Here is a 23,048-nt window from a genome sequence, read left to right as displayed (position 1 = left end):
TAAAAAGCAGTAATGCTTAAACCCATGAGCATTGGGGCCAAGTTAGCTGTTATGCTAACACTCAGCTAAGCAAAAACAGCTGCTATTTCCCAGATGTGATGAAAATTGTTGATCTAGGATCATGCAAGAACAGTTATTCAAAGAAAACGTAAACACACGTCACACTTTTACTTCCAGTAATGTTTAAGTAATGTTCACATAGTAGTTCATTAGCAGCCCAGATGCTTGTGCTACTTCCTGCAGCTTGTAATGTGTCATGTTTGTGTCTTGTTGCCATTGAGCCGAGCAGAATCGCGAATCATTTGCATATTTACAGATCAATGTTTAGTAAATGATGCAAAAGGTGGCGGAGTTGCTGCTCATTTATTACAAGGCCTCTTAAAGCAAGATCTTATTCGTGTGGAATATTTGCTTTGGTCATAAATTCATATGGGCGTGTAAAGGTTAGAAAACAGAGGGTGGGAGTTTAACCTTTTTGTAATGATTAGATTATGAAGTCACCTGTATTTAAATGATCTCAATGTTTGTGCAATTCTGCTCTTATTATATGTATTATATGTACAATTAATACAAAAATTAGCTGTAAACTACAGGATAGAAAGTTTCTCATGGTCTCCGGCCAGCATAATGTATAAAATGTTTTCTCTAAGCTCAAGCCAACTGTGGAAAAGAGGGTATTACAGACCTTAGAGTTTATTAGCACCCCAATGAGCAATAACCATCACTCACTTAGCACCAAGCGCAATAACCCGTTTAATGTCATAATTATTGATCGGGTTTGATAGCCTCACCAAAAGGTCAATTTCTTTTCCTCCACCTCACTCCGTGAATGTGAAAGCAGGTTGAGCCTGCTGAGCGTCTCACTGCTTGGCTGACTGGTGGCAGAGATGAAAAAAAATAAATAAATTAAAAGAAATACAAAATGTCTTCAACTAATGCACAATAATAGAAAAAATATATCAATATCTGGCTTTATTTGCTGGTTTATACTCAGGTTTCAACACAGTTTTGTGTGCATCTCTTCTGATCAGTTCAGGCTGCACGACTTTACATTTTCTTCAGAGAAAGGCGTGTAAACAAATTGTAACAAAGTTCTAAAAAAATAAAAAAAAGAGTAGACAAAATGGGAGGACACCGTCTGATTTCCCTGTCTGCCAGACAGCTGGCGACTCTCTCTGTGGACCCGACTGCCACCGTCCAGCCAAAAATTACAAACTGGCTTAATTACCTTCAGAACTCGAGAGACTACCAACCGTGGCTGACAAACATAGCAACTTAAATCAACAGAAGCTAACAGCAGCAGCATCAAAGAACTTGACAATTTTCTTTAAAAAAGTGACATGCAGAAGTGCTGATAGCAAATTTGTAACATGTGCTAATGCTAAATGAAGGCATATGCTTAAAAATAAATCTATAAAATATATATAGCTTCCTCTCTTTCATGGAAAATGTAGCATTACCGCTACACGGAAAGCTAGAAAAGCAGCGCTTACATAAGACATTGGATCAAAAGCTACTTATTTCACATCATAGCAAAATGTTATTCACTTTAGCAGTATAATAGATGAGAACAAAAATAAAATTAACAGCTACAAGTGAATATACATAAAAAGTACATATTTTTCAATTCTGATATAATAATTAAGGTAAAATGTTAAATCATGAATTAACTGTGACTTTAACCACGTTTTTTTTTCCCCAGTCCCTGAGTGTAATTTCGCCAGCTCCACCCAGACCAGACTTCTAAAGGCAGAACTTGTCTGATAACAGGAAGTAGGCTAAAAGAGTCTGACAAGCTACGCAGTTCCCCAAACCACAGCAAATCGAGAAAGGATAAGAAACAAAACCTTTGAACACGTCTAAAGTCTGGCTTCAGTCTAAGCCTAAATAATAGCTAAATGACTCAATTTTCCCTTTTTTGTTTTTGTAAGACCAAACCTTGTTAAGAGCGTATGTATATCATCATATTTTATTCGAGGCAAAGCGCATCAACTCAAAAGAACCCCTGCAAATAAATTTAAAAGAGCGAAGAAGTAAGACGAATGGAAAATGCTGTAAACACTAATGCATATTACTCCATGCTTTGTTCTGACCTCAATCACCTCTACCCATCTTTGGTCGCCGTGCAACTCCTGACTCATCAGACACTATAGTCGGACCCCCACCCCACTGTTGGGTACAAGAGGCTAAATTATACGCCCCTTTTTAATAAGGCTATGGATTGGTTGAGGAATGACACCGGCACTACTGTTGATTATATCGAAGGCCCCTTGTTTTATATCTTGCGAATGTCAGATTTCTGCTATTTACATCCCTCAGCTCCTGCGTGCCAGCAAATGGTTATTGATTTTGCCAAAGATTAATGGTTTGGGGAGTGTGAAATTAAAAACAAAAAGAAAAAGAATGTGTGTGTGGGGGGGGGCTTGAGGAGTGTTATGTAGTAAAGAGAGTAAACTTAAAAAGATCTAACAGGCAAAGGCAACGGGGGGAAAAAAATAGAAATATCTAAAGTAGCTTTTTGGAACAACATACGATTTTACTAAATCAGCTGGGCGTCCATCTTGGCCTCCAGAGTAAACAAAGTATTTCTTATTATCATCCCGGCGCCGTTTTTTTTTTTTTTTTTGAAGTGGTTGTCTCCATTGTGGGATCCGCTTTAACACTGTTTGATGCCGTTGCCATGTCTCCATTGAAATGTTTCGCCTACAGCTACAGTCCGTGGTCAAGAGCCAGACTGCAGCTCTGTCTGCGCCAAGGCCTTCATCTTCTCTGTCAGACTTCCTGTTCTGCTGTTCCGACCGTCCCACAAGTTGTTTTTCTAGAAGAAAAAAAAAAATCAGACGAACCTTCTCGACATTTCATTGAAAGTTTTAGAGTTTTGTGGCCTTTTTTTTTTTTTTTTTTTGGTTTTGTTTTGTTTTTAAATCAGAGACCTGCTTTTACTTTGCAGTTGTGTTGAACATAGAACACAGTTTAACATCTACATCTGAAGTGCAAAATTAAAAATTAGCACTTTAGCAGATTAGCAGAAGTGTGCTTTCACCTGCTGCGCTCTTCACCGAGGCGTCAGTGACAGAGGAAGCTAAAGTGCATAGCTTCATATCAGAATGAATTAATTGAGCTCTCCTTTCAGCTTCAGTCTTTAATACATTTCTTATAGTTTTTTTTAATATAGTTTAGGCCAGTTTTTTATAATTCCTCTAAAATCTAATATTTTGGTATTTCTCAGTATCTGATTCTGTTGGAGCTGATATTTTTCAGGTTTTCTCTGCCCCTTGGAAATTGAGCTTTAGTGTTTTCTCAATACTTCCAGTCCATATTCTCTTGACAACAATAGGAATGGGGGATGAAACATAAATAGTTTATTTCAGCTGGGTGTTGAAGGAGGACTCGGCTCTGCACATTTTTCGACGGTATCCGTGTTGAATGTGGGGCTGTAAAAAATTACAATGGCTTTATTACCGCAATATCCAAAAGTGTAAAATAATCCTTTAAGCGCGAGTGCAGCCGTAAAGGGGCAACCGAGCGGCGGGGGCAGAAGGGGAAAAGGTGTGGGTAGGCGATGTGGAAGACCTTGTAGGAAAACAGACATCGACCGAATCAGGAGACAAAGTGGCATCAAAAACGTGATGGAAGCGAGACGCTGGGAAAGAAAGACAGAAAAAACGATGAGGAGTGCAAAAGGAAGAGTGTGAAAAAGATGACAGGAGTGGAATGAGGTGTTGGCAGGACAGAAGGAGGGAAGGCGGCCGGTCATACAGAAAGATGAATGACATTTTAGATTCTCTCAGCAATAAAGAGCCTCCCCAGACGCAGGCTGTCACCGTTTAGATGGAAGCTTTCGCATGGAGGTTCTCATTTGCCTCTCTGTTGCTGATGTGAGACGCCCCAAACCCCCCTGCCCTGCGTATGGACCGAGATTCCAAACCCAGAATTATCTAAAAATAACAATACAAAGAAAGTAAACTGTACAACTGGTGTCCTGAGCACAACTACTGACGGGAAACATTTTGCGTGAGAATACATTTTAGTCATTAGAGATTTAAAATCAGACTTGGACTTGACCTTCAAAGAAAGGAGAGTGGGCATAGAATTAAGACTTGACTAGTATTTCCTGCTAATTAATAAAATGTAACTTGGACTTGCTTCTTATAGAACCTGTCAGGTTTAGAATATACAGCTCTGGAAAACATGAAGAGACCACTGCACTGAAAACCTCCTTTTTTATTCCACCAGATGTTGATTTCTGAACTCTTCCTGAGTTCAAACATTAGTATTGTTGTTTCCAAATGAATATAAACTTGATTTCTTTCCATTATTTGAGGTTTGAAAGCGCTGCATCGTTTTGTTATTTTGACCCTTTATCATTTTCTGTAAATAAATTGTAAATGTTTCCTTGGAATTTCGGAGACATGTTCTCAGTAGTTCATAGAATAAAAAGAACAATGTTCATTTTACTCAAAAATACACCCATAAAAAGTAAAATCAGAGAAACGGATCATCCTCTTAATTTTTTTTCCAGAGCAAGAAAAGTCTGGAATTGTTTTTTCTTGTTTTGTTTCATTCAGAAAATTGAGAATGACTTGAAACTTCACTTCAACAAGAATTAAGATTTGAATTTTAGCTGACATTAAAAGATTCTGACTTTTTTTTCGACTTCCCACTCAGAAAATTTAAACTTGACCTGATCTCATCCTCTTGAGGATTTAACTTTTACTCAGGTTTGCTTTAGAAAACTTAAGACTTCTCTTGTATTTCAGATGAAAGATTTGACTCTGGGCTTGGATTGATTTGATGTTTGAGATTGTGCTTGGATACGCTTCTCAGATTAAACTTTCTTTTCATTTTGGAAACAACTTTTTAGAGAAATATCCCGTGTAAATAGTGTTTCTTTTTTCATTAGTATTTGGTTGACTGTTTAATTTCTTAAAATCTTGCACTTCCTGTTGTGTTTAAAGGCTCTCTAAATGTTTTGCTTGCTGTTTCGCCGAGTCCTGTGACATTCCTCTGCGTTTTAATGATCGTTGGCGGATTTTCGCCGCCATGTCTCTCGCATCTGAGCGAACGCCGGAAACATCTGTGGGCGTGTGTGTGTGTGTGTGTGTGTGTGTGTGTGTGTGTGTGTGTGTGTGTGTGTGTGTGTGTGTGTGTGTGTGTGTGTGTTTCATTTTCATTCTGGCATGTCGTGCTTGTGAACACAACTCAAACCCAACAGCTGTGTTTGGAATAATGGTGACTACTGCACGCTGTAGAGAAACACACACGCCCACACACACCTCAGAGTGATTTATAAAGTGTAGTTGAGCAGACTTGAAGAGGCCCGATCAAACACAGCGTCGCTCTCCAGCGTCCTCACATGGAAACACAGACGCCTTGCAGCGTAAATGTCCTCCAACCTTCCTTCACAATCATTTCTCCCATATGGCTCCTACTAATATTCAGCTCGGAGCCAACACACTGGAACCGACACTCACACACACACACACACACACACGTGCCATCATGGGGTGTGTGTGTGTGTGTGTGTGTGTTGAGATCAGAGGCAGTCCTTCTGTGCTACATTAACTGCAAACTTCATTTCCCCACAAAGAGGAGCCACTGGCTGAAAATTGGCTGAGACGAGTCATTAAACCTGTGTCAGACACACACACACACGCCTACACGCACACACACATCTGCTACACAAATGACCCTGCTTCATACACGCATACACACACGTGTGTCAGCGTGCCTGGTGATGTTCCTCACACATTGCTCAGAAATGCCGGGCGCCGTGCCGGAGCAGCTCCAGGTTTTAGTCGGCCGCCGGATGGTTTGGTGGGAATGACGGGCAGGTTTTTTTTTTAAAAGGTCACATGACTCATGTCTCCGAACCCCGGCTGGCCTCAGATCAGCCAACCAGCTACAGCTTGACAGCGGATGCTCAGACGGGTCAAACTATTGCCTTGCTTGGAGCAAACGCGTGGAATTTGCGTTCCGACAAATCTAACGGCAAAGTTTGAGAGCGGCTCGACACTGGAGGCTGGTGCGCTTCCAAACTTAAACTTCCCTCGCTCAAAGGCGAGGTCAGAGTTCCCCCCGCTCCAGCTGCCTCTTTAGCAGTTTCCTCCTCTCCATCCTGTCTCTTCTTCTTTATTTTTATCAAGCCTCAATCAGCCACTTGTCAGCCTCCCTCATGTCAAACAGCTTCCCACTTCCCAGCGTGTTTTCTATCTGCCAGGCGTCAATTCCCATCAACGTGTTTAATCAGCAGGCAGTCCAGCTTCCTGACCTCAACAGGTTTCTAGCAAAGGACTATGGTTAAACTAGCAATAACAATTAGAACAAAATGATCTTTTTGGCATGCAATCACAAACGCTAACAAGGCATTTATTTAAGCTGCCATGGAACTAATAGTGTAAAGCTAGCAAGTAGCACTGAGATTGTGGGCTGTAAACATCCTCAGCTGGAACCAGTTCGTAATAAACAACACTCTTCATATTTTAAAGGAAGTAGAAAGGTAAAACTATGTCAAATTAAAAGAATGCAGTTAAAAAAAGAGAAATGTAGTGTCAAAAAATATAAGGGGAAGACTAGAAAAGTTTTCTTAAAACATATTCGATTTTTAAAGTTTTTAGGTTATAAATAAAAGTGGTGAATTTACGAGGATTTTTTTTTTTTCATGTGGAAAAACAAATTTTTGCCACTTTCCAATTAAAATATTTCATTAACTGTTTAACTAATGCTTTGGTGACTCCGCTGGACATGGTTGCAGTACAATCTAATCACTGGTGAACTGTACTTTTAAACATTTTTGATGTTTTGTTTCAGCTTTACGACATTACCTTTAGGAAATTATTCAATATAAACGAGTCTCTTTATACAGCGGCTTTATATAGGAAGAGTATTTGCTAAAGTCAGCTAATGTTAATATTTGTAGGAACCTTTTTTATTTACTTGTCAGTCACAAGTCTTACGAATAAGACACAAAATTTTAAAACGTAAACATAATAAACAGCTGTGGGAATTTGCAAGTCCACATTTAAGGGTCATAATTAACCGTTAACCGTGTTATTAACAAAGAGCCTCATTGTGTGGCTGAAAAGCTGCCAGACAGGAGTTTAATTTTCAGTATCAGCGGTTTCCGTAATCGGAGGTAATTTGCTTCTTGTGTGTTTCTAATTTTGGGATGAAAGTCACGATTCGGGGCAGCAGCGTGAGCTCCCGTGAGCCTTTAAGCTGCGCTCGCTGCCTCATCAGAACCGCCCCACAGCCGCTCGGCGGTGATGAAGATGATGGCGATAGGCGGCTGCCGGACCTGTGAGTAATTCCAGCTGTTTGAAGCCAGCCGGGTGGGAGCTTAGCAGGCTGCGAGGGGGTGGATGGGACGGACTGGAACTTCCCTTTTGGTGGAACTGCGTCTCTGAGCGGGAAAGCTTTGAGGCAGCTTAAGAGGATCCAGTTAGTATTTTCTGCGGGTGTTGCGAGTCAGAATGTGTTTGCCTTCAGAGTGTCGGTGTGCATTGAAACAAAGGCTTATCGGCTCTGTATTCTACTTTCATATGTCTACAAAGTTGTTTCTCCTGTTTTGTTTTCAGCTCAGAAAATGAGTTCTTTAATCAAGAATGACAACAACAACAAAAAAGCATGAATAAAATGTAGATTTTGAAGCTAGTGTTACACAAAAATGGATCCAGGTGTCTTTTAACTTCCCTCTACTTTCAAATATCGCCTTGCAGACCAAAGTGTGCAACATGAAGGGAGACGTTCAGCGGAGTGCAGTAACTGCTGACTTCTTCAACTCCATTATTCTGTTCTCAACTCTATTAAACAGCACGACCCCAAAGTCTGGAGTTTGGACAAATTAGCACGACTTAAATGGAGTCATTTAAATTCATTAGCAGCCGGTTATGTAATAATCGTTAAATGTATTTCTGTGGCTGAATTATTTTGCAGTTTAATAGGACACATAATAATTACACTTTCTTTCAATCGGTGCTGCTAGCACCGCTACGTCTTTTAGCCCAAACTGAATGTGATTTCAAGATGAATGGAATCGCATTAAAATCCCAAAGTACAAACATACATGTCTTTTATTTTTAATTGTAAGCACTGCAACTCCTAGCACAGCATGTAAAGTGTCATGCTAGGTGTTTGGCTCTTTTAAACAAAGTGTGTCCAAAGTTCGGTTTAGGGGCCATTTGCCACCCATCCATGGTTCATATTTAGCGCCACAGCGCAGCCTACTGATGCACATGGAGACTTTTTTTTTATTTTTTAACAGTGGATCAATTTCACTGGTAAATGAAAATCTTTTTGAAATGGAAAATGTTACATGGTACAAAATAATCAAACGATGATTATTTTGATTTGATGATGTTGGGCCATTCGGCAAAAACATTTGGACACCATAGAATGAAGTGTTTGATTTTATCATAACGTAACATTTCACTTTTATTTGCATATAACATAAATGTTCCTTTTTCTTTCTTCTTTTTTTTTTTTTTTGCTTTGACAATGGTAAGAATTTAATGGTGCTTTGTATCTGACCTTCCAGGTCACTACAAAAACCTTTCTGTGAATGTAGAAGAAATGATCTTGATGAATCACCTGCTTCAGATATTTGATAAAAATATCAAATATTTTTATCTTTGACTTTTTAAATTCACCCTAAAGTCACATTTATTACTGTTGACTGGGGGGTCCAACATGAGGCTCGAGGGCCGCTGGGTGTGATGTTGATGTTGCATCAGACTGAAAGGCAGCTAGCATGTGTGTTAGCAGCAGGCTAACAAACTCAAATAAACTGCTGTTATGTTTTCTTCTTTTTGCCCCCCCAACTTAATTCCTTCAACTTGTAAATTAAAAGAAGTGCTGTACAATCCAAACTGCCTCATGATTAAACTAATATTTAAGATACTATTGAAAACTTGTCAGTCACTCATCCAAAGTGACTCCTCAGAAAGAGACACCGATCTGGAAAGGAGGGAGATGTTAACCGTCTAATCCAACAAAGTTATGAACACCTGTTAGACATTCATAACTATATCAGATGTGACATGCTAGCAGAGCTGAGCTAGGCCAGTAGGACACTCAGAGACAACATTTCATCTCAGAGGCTAATTCTAAAAAAAAAAATCCAAAACAACCACCTCATATTTTACACATTCATTACTCAGAGTCATGTGTTTAAATACGTATGCTAATTCTGCTTATTGTGGCCGATGAATGCATGTCCATTGTGCTGTATTCGAGCATAATAATAGAAAGTTTGGTGGAAGGAAAAAGTGTTAGAAGAATGTGCTCACCCAAAGCCGGCTGTATTACATGGACTATTCTTAGAGTGTTAGTCATTTCACTGAATAATATTAGTCTGTAGTGGATGCATATGAGTTTGGTTTTGAATTAATTACAGCAGTAATGAAACTCTAGCTCATTGAGACGCGTCTCTATAAGTGTACAATAAACACATTTTCTAACATGTTCCTTTAAGAACTTAAACCGGTTTTGGACTCTAAATCATTGCAAATACTTGCACATTATTCTTCATTTCTGCATTTAAACTTCTTTTTTAACTAACGTTAAAGTAAATTTAGTATACATGTTATAGTTCGGAAGGTAAGAGGAGTGAAATAGAAAAAATACATATTTAAAATGTATGTGAATTTAAAATGACAAGCTTAATACAAATGCGATATGTAAACCTAACATATCAGTTCCACTTGTGAATTTGAATAATGTAAAGCCGGAGTGAATGGTGATTTTCTGAATAAAGTTATCCGGGAACGTCAGCCTGTTCATTGGGCCATAAAGTCCGTTTTGTAATAATAAAAAAGTAATTAAATGTCTCCTGCTTCGGTGGGATTTCTGCCATTTCACTCCAGTCGTGTTCCTCCCAGATCGCGCATTATCTCAACAAACCTCCGTTCAGATCTACGCGCCGCAGCAAAATGCAACGCGTTGCTGTCTGCAGCAACGCGTTGCATCAGAGCGGGAGGAAATGTCTCCCAGGAGCAGATTAGGAAACGCCGTCTGTGAGAACCGTCTGTGGACGTCTGGCCTTTGTGCCGCTAAAAACTCGTTGCTGCAAACTTTCGCAGGATGCCGGCTGTTTATCACTGAGACACTTGGGATGTTTTCCCTGCAGTTTAAGTAACAAATAGACTCTTTGAATTATCTCTGCTCAAAGTCACTTCTTTAGAGTTTCTGGGCTAGAATTGAGCCCGGATCTCTTGTCGGCTAACATTTAGTCACCCAGACCCGGAGGCACGTCTGCTGGGGAAGTTTCAACTTCCCAACACCAAAAATCTCTATTAATACCAGAAAAAAAACAAAAAACTCTTGACTTCACCGACCTGCACCACACCGAGCTAATGAATGAAACACGTGGAACAGGAAGTGACGTCTGAGCAGAGCAGGAACAGGAAGTTGGGCAGAGCTGCGTCAGATGGATGTGGACTCTGTGGAAGAGCTTACAGTACAGAGAGCCGCTGTGAATGCTAATGTCTCCCACACACAAGGTTGTCTTTCTCTCTTTGTCTTGCTTCATTCTATTTCGATTTATTTCTTTGCTTGGCTTCACCTTGCTGTCTCACCCCAAATCGGTGTTTGTGTGTGTGCGTGTGTGTGGGGGCAGGGGGTACGTGTGGGTGTGTGTGTGTCTGATATTGGCTTTTCAGAGCAGCTTTCCCCTCACTTTTCACCTCTCCCCACTGATGTTTTATAAGGACACACAGACAGAAGCCGGCGCACACACACACACACACGCCCGCACACACTCAGTTTTAGGTTTTAATAACAGATTATTACAGAAGCCTGCTAACCTTTCATCTCTGCACACTGATAGAAAAATAAATCCTCATGCACACGCGCGTATTGATCGGACTCTTTTTTTCTCTCTTTTTTTTTGGACTTCCTGTCCTGTTTGGACGCGTTTCATAACTCGCCTCTGTTTGTGTGTGGTCAGCAGATCTCATTTGTCACCATTGTCCAGGTCCTTTTTTTATATATATATATATATATATATATTTCCTGCCTTCCTGTCCCAAACACCCAGCAGCAGCAGCACCGCGGCTCATCGAGCGGACGGAGCCGCTCATCTTCGCCGAGCCAACGATCCATAAAGCAATATGGGAGTTTATGAGCTTTCAATGTGGTTCAATATGGGACCAAGTTCAGCTAGGCAATGACTCTCCTTTCTAACTGAAACAGAGACAACATTCATCAGAACATCTCACACTCTGTTAGGTTAACTTACAGTACAGGCCAAAAGTTTGGACACACCTTTTAATTCAATGAGTTTATTTTCATGACTATTGACATTGTAGATTCACACTGAAGGCATCAAAACTATGAATAACACATGTGGAAATATGCACTAAACAAAAAAGTGTAAAACAACTGAAAATACCCCTTATATTCTAGTTTCTTCACAGTAGCAACCTTTTGCTGTGATTACTGCTTTGCACACACTCTGCATTTTCTTGATGAGCTTCAAGAGGTCGTCACCTGAAATGGTTTTCACTTCATAGGTCAACCTGCCCTGTCAGGTTAATAAGTGGGATTTATTGCCTTATAAATAGTCATGAAAATAAAGAAAACCCATTGAATTAAAATAGTGTGTCCAAACTTTTGGTCTGTACTATATATAAGGTCATGATTGGGCATTAAAAGGTCACGGACGCAGGTTTAACAGGTTCCCGGGTGTGACATCGTTTGAACCACTGAGAGCAAAGATTGATTTTTAAATCTCTGTAGGAATTGGTTCGTCTGAGGTCATTAAACTGGTTCGGCTGTTTGACAGAATCGGCAGAATGAGGTGAGAAAAGCCTCAACTTGTCCCTGCGTCTTCCTGTCAGGCAAAGTAAAAAAAAAAAGATAAACATGCTGTTGCAAAATCGAGGGCAAGCAAATGAAATCTTCAAAACTTTTCCAAATTTCCAGTTGTCTTCTGGTGGAGTTTGTTGAAGCACATCTGCCAGTTTTTAATCATCCAGGAACTGACTTTTTTTTTATTTTTGTTTGCTCCTTTTGCAAAATAGCTGAAGCTGTCAGTCAGACTGGAGGAAAAAGTTCCTTAAGATCAGTCTTTAAAGTTATACCAACAATTCTAAGTTGGATTATATCATCACTGGTATGAGTTTAAAATTATTATTTTAATCAACAAGTTTGCTTTATATATATAATTACTGGAGAACAATAATCGGATACTTTTGGCTGTAAAAAGATATTCAAGGTTTTACAGATTAGTTGGAAAGTATTTTACATTATAATAGTGGTTAGACAAAAACCGTTTACTATTTCTACAGTTATGATTGTATCCTTGATTGACTTACATTATTGGAATCTCAAGATTCTGAGCTTTCAAACGATGTATAATATGTATATTCACATAAAGTCAGTGTTGCAAAAAGTCTAAATGCATATCATTAGTTAGCCAAAATGATAACATTATTTTGCTTGCTAACACAAGCATGATGGCCAACATTAACTTACTCAACAGAGTATGTTTACACATTATTAGCAACAATTAGCTAAAACAATAGTGCTAGCTAAAACGGTAACAATTGCTTGATGATTCGCATTATCTTCATTTTGTCTTGTAAAACTTTAGCTTTTAGCTGAGAATATGTTAAAATATTAGCTAAATGCTAACATTAGCTTGCATGCTAACATTAACTAGTATGATGACAATAATTTGAATGTTAGCATAATAACTATCACCAGGCTAACATCTCACTCTGCTTTGTATGCTACTTACAGTTTGAGCAAAAACTTGCTAAAACGCTAATGCTAGCTGACAAACTAATAGCTACAGTATATCGTTGTTTTAAATTACAGATTGACTCTATTTGCGGTTCAAAACTGAATAAATCATTACCTAAACGAATGGATGCTACAGCGCAGAGTAGCTATGCGATTTTTAATATAAGCATAAATGATGCTGATTTTTGTTCACATTTGAGGCAAAGTGCATGTCTATGAAATGCACATGAGTTCAGATTGTTGACATGTTGCGCTGCAACAGGAGGCTTTCGGAGAGGCGAGGCGTTCAACTGAGCGTTTTAAACCGACTGAGCCGTGAATATCATCAGAACGCTGCGAGAAGAGGAGCGAAATAAACGTCAAGCAGCTTGAAATCCCGCCCGAATTACGAACGGCTGCTTCTTTATTCTGCTTTAATGCTGCCTAAAGAAAACACGAAGAGTCACTCTGACCAACAAAGTCTGCTTCTCTTTTTTTCTTCAATAAAACGTCGTTTTCTAGCTGATATTATTGACATTTCGTCCGCGTATAGCTTGCAATGAAACGCGACTACCAAAGCTGACTGGAAAAAAACCAGCAACAACTCAAGGACGAGCTTTTCATACGATCAAATGATGAAATATGTTTATGTTTTCTTGAGCCAAGCCAAGCATAGCTCCGTCATGTTAGCGCACGACAATGATAGATGTTCTTCCTTCCTTCTCATATTTTGAGCTTCTATACGTTTGCCAATCTGGCAGTCTGGACCTCTGATGAAGAAGGAACTATGTTGCTTTCTTATTAATATAAGATCAATGCTCTTCACAAAAACAGAAAGTATTTTTTCCTTTGATGTTTTTGTACATTGGAATTAATAAGTCATATTTACCTCAAAATAATGAGATAAAGTTTACATGATTTATTTGAGTTTTGTCATCCAGAGATTAATAAAATAGAATAGATACGAAATATGTATTATATTAAAATGTATTAGGATGTTTTGTGCAAATTATAGATAATATCCAAAGGAATTTTATCACCAAACAATCAAAAAAATGAATCAAAATCCACAAAAACGACTGAGAGAGAAATGATTAATATGGCAGAAATACCAATATAAGCTTTATTAGGATTAAATAATATAGTAAATAATTTATCACCACATAAAAAAACATCTTCAGTACGTTGAGATGATGAAATCAAGAAATCATGATTATTCCAATAAAATAGAAAGATTTGAATAATCGTAAAAACATGACCAAATCAAATTAGCCTTTATCCTAATGCAATATGATGTCAAAACTGAATAATCACAACAATATTAGTTTAACACAAAGAAAATTTTAAATATTACATATTATCAAATGTAAGCAAACTCTACATTGAATTATAATTACAGTTTTTATTACTGAAAATAATATATTTTATATTATAATTATAATTAAAGGACATTTGCTGATGCAGAATGATGTAATAAATACAACATAATTAAATCATTTCAAGTGTAAATCAGCACAAAACAAGCCTTATGGTGAAATAATGAAACTTTAATCGTAAAAAATATAATTCATTAGCTTGAAAATGAAACGATTAAATCTTTGTTAAAACAAATACCCGTTGACATATTCAGATTTTAAAGTAAATCACTTTTAAATCGTGTGAAACCCAAATTATAATCAGAAGAAAATTATTCTTATTGAGAGATAATGAAACAATAGAGCTGTCATCACTGCAAAACAAGATGAAATTACTTATTTTAAGCTAATTTAACCTAAAGAAATTTAATCCAAAGAAAAAAAAAATAAAAAATTAGGGATAAATAAAACAATTTTTGTCTTTATTTTATGCAACAATAATTGCCTTCAAACATTTGATTCTGATAGGAAACGTGTTTTTAATTTGAAAAAAAACTGGAAACTCACAAAACTGATTATGTTTTTCATGCACATGAACATAATCCGAATGTTTTTCAGAACATTTTTAGTCTAGAGAAATATGAAAACCCGGAAAAAATAAAAATCAAACTAAAAATTTGTACACTGTAAAATCGACACGTCGAGTTCAGAGAGAGTCGAACAAACTTTAATGGGCCGTTTGAGTCAGAGCAGTCACACACACACACACACTGAACGAAGCAGATGGTCTCTGGGTTGAGGGGGGGACCCATAAGGGCTGGAAACAGGAGGAACTAATTACAGAGGTAGCTGCCGCATCTGACAAACGTCTTTCATTCATCAGCAGCGCTGCAGAGGACGGGCTGCTGCATTTCTTCACTTATTTCTCTTCGAATTATGAAGAAAATCTGATTTTCTGTTCAATTCAACGTTTTCTGGTGTGGATTATTTAGCAGGAAAAAAAAGTTTTTAGGGAAATGTGGGTCAGGGAGTGTTCCATAATCCACTCAATAAACCTGAAGGTTTCTAAAAGGCTGATTTATTTTGGAATCCAGTTTAAAAAGTCAAACACATTTTAAGCATTTATTTGCTTTCACTCTGAATGCGGTGGCTAACGGCTGATACAAAACAAACAAACAAATCCTGTTTAAGTTGTAACATCACATAATATGAATAAAAAGCTATTTCTGATTCATAAATGTTATATTTTGGCCTAAATAATCCTGGTCAGGATCCAGTTTTAGGTCACTAGGTCCTCCTATATGGAGGCGAAGCAACAAATGATCCTCGCTAAAGCGGCGACTCCGTCTCCGTTGGTGAAGTCTCACAGAGGAAACCTCTGAAAAGGTCGGGCAGCGTAATCTGAGGAACTTTGATTCAACCGTTTGGCGGTCCCACAGGCAAACTGTAGGACACGAAATTTGTCCTCTGGGACTCATCCATCCTCTGGGCCCCATTTGTTTTCTGGGTCCCATCCGTCCGCTCGATCCCATCCTTGTCCATGTCTCAGAACTTGTTCTTTCGCGTTCGCACAATGAAAGCTTTTAGTTTGGATCATTTCTCACATTTTATATAACCATGAATAAACTTTTCCTTTTTTTTTTTTTGTTTAGTAAACAGAAACTATCTCGAGTAAATCCTCACATCTCAACCTTGTCCCTGGTTCTGTGCGCTTGTGTCCAGTCTGCCCGGGTACGGAGAACAAGCTGAGCACGCTGTCCGACCTGGACCAGCAGTACCGCACCCTGAGGAAGCTCTACGAGAACTGCGAGGTCGTCATGGGCAACCTGGAGATCACCAGCATCGACCGAAATCGCAACCTGTCCTTCCTGAAGGTAGGAGTGTGTGTTCTGTGTCGCTGTGAGAGGGGAGCTCTGTGTTCAGCACCATGGACAGAGACCGGCTGCTGGCCAGCAGCTCTGACTTTGTTACTCTACACACTCATTTAACACTCATATTTAATAACACAATGGACATTTTAGAGAGCAGATTTTTTGCTTAGAGGAATCAGTTCTCGGTTTTTTAATCATTTTGTCACATTTTCCATATTGACTTATATTTCGAGTGGTTTATTTCACTTAATTATTTCATAATCTGTTATTCTTTTTCCGCAAACGTTTGAATTTGCCTGCAAAACATTTTCAACATGTTATTTCTTATTTCTTATAGTCTGCATCTTATATTGATTTGCTACTCTAGTTGTCTCCATGTGCTTCATATTAATATTGTTTCTCAAATGTTGTTTTATGTGTGTTCTTCACAGGTTTAATTTTTAATATTAGATTAATTTAATCATTTTCCATCTTCTCTTCTTTTTTTTTTTTTACACCAACTGAACTCAATGATGCCAACAAACTGCGACATTTTATTTTCCCAAATGACCAAACAAATGTTCAGATTTAGACAACAATTATTAAATCTAGTTTAAATACAAGCAAACATGCTAAGCTAGCGTGCTAATGCTAACAAAGAGTTATAACATTTAATTTTATATATTCTGGTGGTTTTCAAGCCTTATTCTATTATTCAATTCTTCATTTTTATTTCATTTTAATACTTTAATACAGTGGTTCCCAAAGATTTCCCATGGCTTTCCCACTATGGATTACAATAAAATCCCCCACAAAAAAGAAAAAAAAAGAATCAACTGGGCACACGCATCGTTCAACCAGACATAAACCTAAACACATATTTTGTTTTCAAACTCCACTGAAGTTTATTTCACACTTTAGGTTGCAACAAAACACTGGCAATGGCACTGCGACCCCCCCAGGGGGCGCGCCCCACTGCTTTAATATCTTAGATTGTATTTATAGTTGAAACCAAAAGTTTCATTCACCTTTTTTTTGTTCAACTTTCTCTTGTTTAGATCAGTTAGAATGACCAAAATCATTTCTATTTACCAAATGCCACAATAACATCAGAACATGTCTGATTTATTTATTGAAGTCGTCCAGCTGACATCAGAATCGCTACTGTCTCTTTAAACTGACGGATTAGAGAGAATTTGAATGAAGTGCAGCACTGATCAAGCCGTCCAGGAATTAGACCCCGTCTGGGGTTCTGGACCAGAACCCCGTCCAGATGTGGGTTCTGGACAGGTCTTCTCTGCAGGGAAGCGTTTTTTTTTTTAGTGAAATGACCCCCGTGTGTCTTCCAGGACGGTAAACGCCGTGTGACGTCGTGGACACAAAGAGAGGCTCCACCTTCTGGGTGAGAAGCTGCTTCCTGTTGTCGGGTCTCAGTGTGTTTCTATTGCGTTCGCCATCGGGGCCTAGCCCCTCCCTCGCTCCCCTCCTGCTGTTTAATGAAGTGAGGTGCAGTCTAATTACTGGGCCAGCACTATCAAATGAAGAGCAAAAACAGTCCCATTAGACTCGGCATCATTAGGGAAACAATTAGGCATCTGTGGGATCGTTAAATGAATGTGAAAGAGGTGAGGCGGATCTGGAGCTGCAAACATCCTGCTGGTCACCAGCAACCAGACTGATTCCATCAACATCCTAACGGCTGCAATTAAAGGACAGCTTTTATAGCGTCTTATAATTCTTCAAAATCAAATGTTTAGGCTAAAAAAAGAACAACGCGTGATCGAGGAGCACGTTTTCCTCCTGAACGCAGCTGCACAGCTCAGAACTTCTTCATCTGTCTCTGCTCAACTTCCATCCATTCCTCCTCTGCCGGTCCCGGGCTTTAACATAATGCTCTCAAGTTGCAGTGCAACGGTTCACGCAAAGTTCAAAATCGAGACTCGTAAACTCGAACACATCTCGACACTTCCCGAGCCACGGGCTGCCTCTGGACGGATCCGCAGGAGCTCGGGTGGATGTGGACAAACGGAGGGCGGACGCAGCGAGGAAGGAGCCGGAGGGGGCGCCGCTTTTTCAGCAGGCGGGGAAAAAAAGAAGGAAACAGCTGCTGCACTAAAATTACAATTTTCAGCTACTCTGCCGCCAGGCTGTGTGTTTTTATCTGCATGGATCTGAGAGCTTAAAGGAGGCAGGAGAGGAATTTAAAGAAAAGAGCTTGGAGGAAAACTGGGCGCTACAGATTTTCCACCGCCGCACAGCTAGTTTAGCGCTCCGTGTCACCATAAAGCCCTGCTGAGGTTAGCCTCTCTGAGGGGACTAAGTGGTATTTTAAAACCAGGTAAACACTACCTGCTCATGACAGCTGAGCATATTTACAATGCTAATGCTACTGTAAGTGGCTAACGGTCTGGATTGTAGATGTGCAACAATTATTATTGTTAACAGTCACTTTTGGGCCCACAAGGCATGCTAAGACAACAGTGTTTGAAATTTTGTCAGGATTTTACCCAGAGTTGAGTTGTTGCTAACGTTGGCTAAGGTTAGCAACGTATTCTCGGTGTTGATTGACTGATCCCTCAAAAGCAGCGATAAGGACACTTCAGCTATTAGCTTCTGCTAATATGGGTTCCACTGTGAGTATTCCTGCATAATAAGCTATATTTGGTGTTTGCATTATTAAAGCAGGCAGCTGTGTGTTTTTAGAAGGCGCCTCTAGTGTTTGTGCCGTCCGTCCATGTTTGCGGACCGACAACATATCAGTTCATACACACCATGTTTTGACTCTGCAGAATCACAATGTTTTTGGACGATCAGATCGTCGCATGTGAATCACCGCGCTCTGTCGTAATTCACAGTGGGTGTGAAAATATAAACATCGCATAGTTTGGCTCCAGAGTGGAGACCAAGAACAAGGCATGTAGGAAACATAAGGAAGAGTTGGATAGAGTCGGAGTGTGAAGACAGCCTGGCGACTGGCGGGCCAACAGGAGGACGAGCCAACCCAACACAGGAGGAGGACAGCGAAACCAACCGAAGGTTTGAACCTCTAGAAACCCTATCCAGTCTAACTTTAAGTAGCGCATTAAAACAAATAGTCATGACGTGGTTAAAATTGTTCTGCGATTTTAGCACTTTGTAGAAAACTCCCAGTAAAGCTGCTAAAGGCTAACAGGTGATCAAGTGGATGGCTGCAGCCTGCCTCCACCCGTTTGGCTCTCCGGGTGGGGCAGCTGTAAGGAGAGATGAATGACACAGCTCCGGAGGTGTGTGTTCAGTGTCGACATAAAGACATACACACACACACACACTTCGCCGAGCTTATCTCCTGCAAACAGCAGCCAGAGGAGACAGGAGGAAAGATGGCGGCAGCAGAACTCTGTGGTGTTTGATGGCAGAGAGGTTCCTCCGTGGCTGGAGGACCAGAGAAGAAGAGAGAGGCGTCTTAAAGCGACACGTTCCTCACAGCTTCAGGTTTACAGTCGTGGCTCAGAGAGGAGGTGGTTAAATCCACTGTCTAAAGTTTAGGAATGATAAATAATAAAATACATTCTCTATTTCTTAATCTAAAGGTTGTGTGCTGACTTCTTTGCTTCATTCCTAGAATTTATTGTCCTTTCTTTCTGTTGCTTTTTCCTCTACCACTTCTCTTCCTTCCTTTTTTGGAGAACAATTCTTTTCTCCTTCATGTCCTTCCTTCCTTTCTCGTCTTTTTTCTGTTTTCCTCATATGTCCGACCTTTGTTTGCTTTTTCCCTGCTCCTTTTTTTCTTTCTTTCCTCCTCATGTCTTTTCTTCTTTCCTTTCTCCCTTGCTTCCACTCATCTGTCCTTTGCATCCCTCCATCTTTTCCTGTATCCTTCTTTGTTTCTTTCTTCTCATAGATTTTGTTTTGTTAAATTTGCGTCTTTCTTCCAGTAGAAACATCAGCCACAGAGTAACAGTAACGCTTATTTATGAAATCAAATGAAAAAATAAAGGATTTCTTTAGTCCCACATCATGACGCTGCCGCTACCACCGACATGTGATGACATAAGTCAGCCTTTGTCTCGTTTCACCATAAGATCTTTCTCCAGAAGACGGATGCTTGTTCATGTTGGAAGCTACAGTTTTTGGGGTCATGACCTTTCAGGATCAGCTGCTGGTAGGAATTTGATGATTTCTGGATTCTTCCCCACTTCCTGCTTCCTCTCCTGATCTGCTGACTTCCTGTCCTCGCTGGGACGTCCTGAGACCAGCGTCGGTCAGAATGACTGCTTCTCCTTGACTCATTGCTCAGCTCATCAGATCAGTCTGCTCTCTTTTCTCCCAGAGCGGCTCCGTGTCATTCATTTCCACTCAGGCAGTAATTCAGACAGCTCTCTGTCAGACTCGTTTCACCGGTCTGACCTTCAGTAATGTTTACCGTTTATCTTTTTGCTTCAGAAAAGAAAAGGAGAAGGGCATCATTCAGTGTTTTGAACTTTGCACTTTGCCTTTCAGATTGAGGAAAACAGGAAGAAACTCACAGAAATGTAAACTTTAGAGGTATTTCAGGACACAAGGGGACGAATTAGAAAAAGTGTTCTGCCTGACCCGGTTCTTTGGGTCCAGTCTTTGGCTACATTCACCCAGCAGCCCTTGATGGACGGTTATGATTTTTTGTAGAAATACGATTTTTCTGCATGCTTATTCTAACTATTTAACAAATGCAAGAAGAACGTACGTATGTGCCACAAAGCAGCCCTTTGTTCACAGCAGCAATAATGGTCGCCGCCGTCTATGGATTGACTTTAAAGAGCCGATGGCATGCAGACCAGATCATTTCCTGATCGATCTGGAGGCGATCTGGAGACTCAACATCATCGAGTCGTTTAAAATGTGACATGGCCATTCAGACTGCAGACGCTTTTTTTGGAGGGGGTGAAAAGATCCGGAATCAGGTAGTTCAGACCGATGTGAAGAGTCTGAAAATCACCAACTGGTTTCCCTTTACGTAACCCACTCAATCAAGAACTCCCAGTAGCTGCCCGGTGATGAACTCTACAGTATTTGCTGCTAAATTTGAGGAACCTTCTCTGCTTCAACGACAGCAGAGGAACAATTGACCAGGAAGGACGTGTGTTGCGGTAGAGGTGTGTGGCAGGTTATGAAACATTGTAGTTATGGACGCAAAGTCTGGAAAAACAAACACAAACAGAAATGTTTAATCTGCTTCTTGAGATCAGGAACTGAACGGCAGATTCTGTGTTAGGAGATGTAAATCGACTCCGTAACCATCTTTAAGTCTCCGCTTCGCAACAATAAACCAACTCCTTGGTCTTCCTGCCAGTCAGACTTCACCCCTGCTGGTTTGTGTTTGTCCAGCCAGCAGAGCTTTCACCTGGACGCTCTCCTCTTGAAGCGACAGAGCCCATTTCCCTGCAGACAGAGTTGAGAGCGCGGTGTAGAGACGGAGGTCAAGAGCCGCTCCCGTTCACCTCCGGTTCTCGCTCTTTATGGATGTTTCACACCGTTGTGCTCCTCGAACGCACAATGTTCGCTTCAGGGCCTCTTCACGCCTCCCCTCCCACTACAGCCCCACGGTGGGGTGGATCACGGTGTTTCATTAGCCTCTGAACCGGTGGAGGAGCTCATAAAAGGTTGGGACTGTCGGCTGAAATGGGAGGTTGTTAGCGCCTGGCGGCGTCGCCATAATTACAGCTCTTGACGCGGGAAACAAGCGCCCTGCACGTGACAGCCTGTTAACCCATCAGATCCCAGCACCGCATCCCCGTGTTGCTGCTAGTGCGCTAATTGTTGGGTAATGACGGCGTGTAAGTCCAAGAAAAGAAAAACATCATCCTCTTTTGTTTCGCTTTTTTTTTACCTGCTGTTTAATTGCAGCTCATCGGTTCTCATGTGAAGCTTTGTTTCCAGAATATCTGAAATTTGTTCAAATGAAGATGAGAGTGGACAATGAAGCCTTTTTTCTCTGTTGTCATTGTAATTATAAAAAATTACAAGGTAAGGCAATCTGAAACGTTGAAAATTCTGCAAATCTTCCTTTCTCCGATTTGCCTTTTTCAAGCAATTCTGTAAAAATTGAGTAAATACTTGGATTTCTATTTTAAAGAAAAATTATCAAACAGATTGCTGAAAGTTTGCTGAAGTATCTCAGGGAGATCCAGATCTGGGCTTTGAACAGGCCCAGACCTTTCCATGTTCCTTCCCCATCACCCAGTCCTGGGTGGATTCCCGGGTTTGTTTTGGGTCTCGACCTTGTTGAAGGGCCCAGGTCTGCTACAGCTTTAGTTTTTATTTACTTGGATGTCTGTACGGCCTGCAGGCCTGCAGGTAAACAATACAACCAGCCTGCATCATCCAGCATTTACTGTTGGTAATACTGATGTAATTCCTCCTGCTACTTATTCAATCAGTTTTGCTTTCTGCTGTCCGTCCTACATGTGGATCATATTCAAATCCAACTATCAACTGGTGTTTTTTGAGAATCTTCACCCATAAATGCAAACAACATGGCAGTAAAATTAATTTCTCCACTTGCGTTTGCTTTCCTGTCTGGATTCTTTGCAGTAAACCACAAACTAAGCCTTTCTAATCATCGGTTTTGCTACTAACCGATGGTTACTAGACAATGAATGAACATAAAGCAATAAACCTAACAATAAAGTTATCAAAATAATCTAGAGTGCGCAAGAAGAATTCCATTGATTTTGAGTTTTGGGACGTAAATATGTAGCCGCGTTTTTCAAAACCAGCGACAATTAGCTGTCAGGTTTTGGCCTGGGCTGTTGTGGGAGTTGCAGCTCTTCAGTTTGGGGGTTTTGGGGTGTTTTCTGCCCTCGGGGAGGTGGACTAGGAGGTGGTACCACCGAGACCCGGCTGCTGCTCATTACTGGGCTCCTTCTCGTTTTGCCTGCAGCGCTGGAGAGTGAGAGAGATGTTTCTCCTCTGCAGGAAGCGAGAGGAGCAGACACACATCATGGAAACACGCGTGTGTGTGTGTGTCTGCGTCTGCGGATCAACAGAAACACTGCAGTATGTAACCTGCGGTTTGGAGCGGGGTACGTGTGTGTGTGTGTTGAGGATTGGTTTTTCTGTCTGCTTGATCAAAGCAGACATGGTGCAGAGCAGAGGTCTCGGA

General features: G+C 40.3%; 1 protein-coding gene across 3 annotated transcripts in view; it reads left to right on the top strand.

Moving 5' to 3' along the window:
* si:ch73-383l1.1 (receptor tyrosine-protein kinase erbB-4) overlaps window positions 1–23,048 on the top strand; it is a 269,734-nt gene that overhangs the window by 122,297 nt on the left and 124,389 nt on the right. For all 3 annotated transcript variants that reach the window (XM_028011161.1, XM_028011162.1, XM_028011160.1), the window contains exon 2: window positions 15,801–15,952. In XM_028011161.1, the coding sequence (XP_027866962.1) occupies window positions 15,801–15,952 (152 nt within the window). The remainder of the gene's footprint in view (window positions 1–15,800; window positions 15,953–23,048) is intronic.

The sequence above is a fragment of the Xiphophorus couchianus genome, chromosome 24, assembly GCF_001444195.1.
Source record: "Xiphophorus couchianus chromosome 24, X_couchianus-1.0, whole genome shotgun sequence".
Lineage (NCBI taxonomy): Eukaryota > Metazoa > Chordata > Actinopteri > Cyprinodontiformes > Poeciliidae > Xiphophorus > Xiphophorus couchianus.
This window is presented reverse-complemented; position numbering and strand designations above follow the sequence as displayed.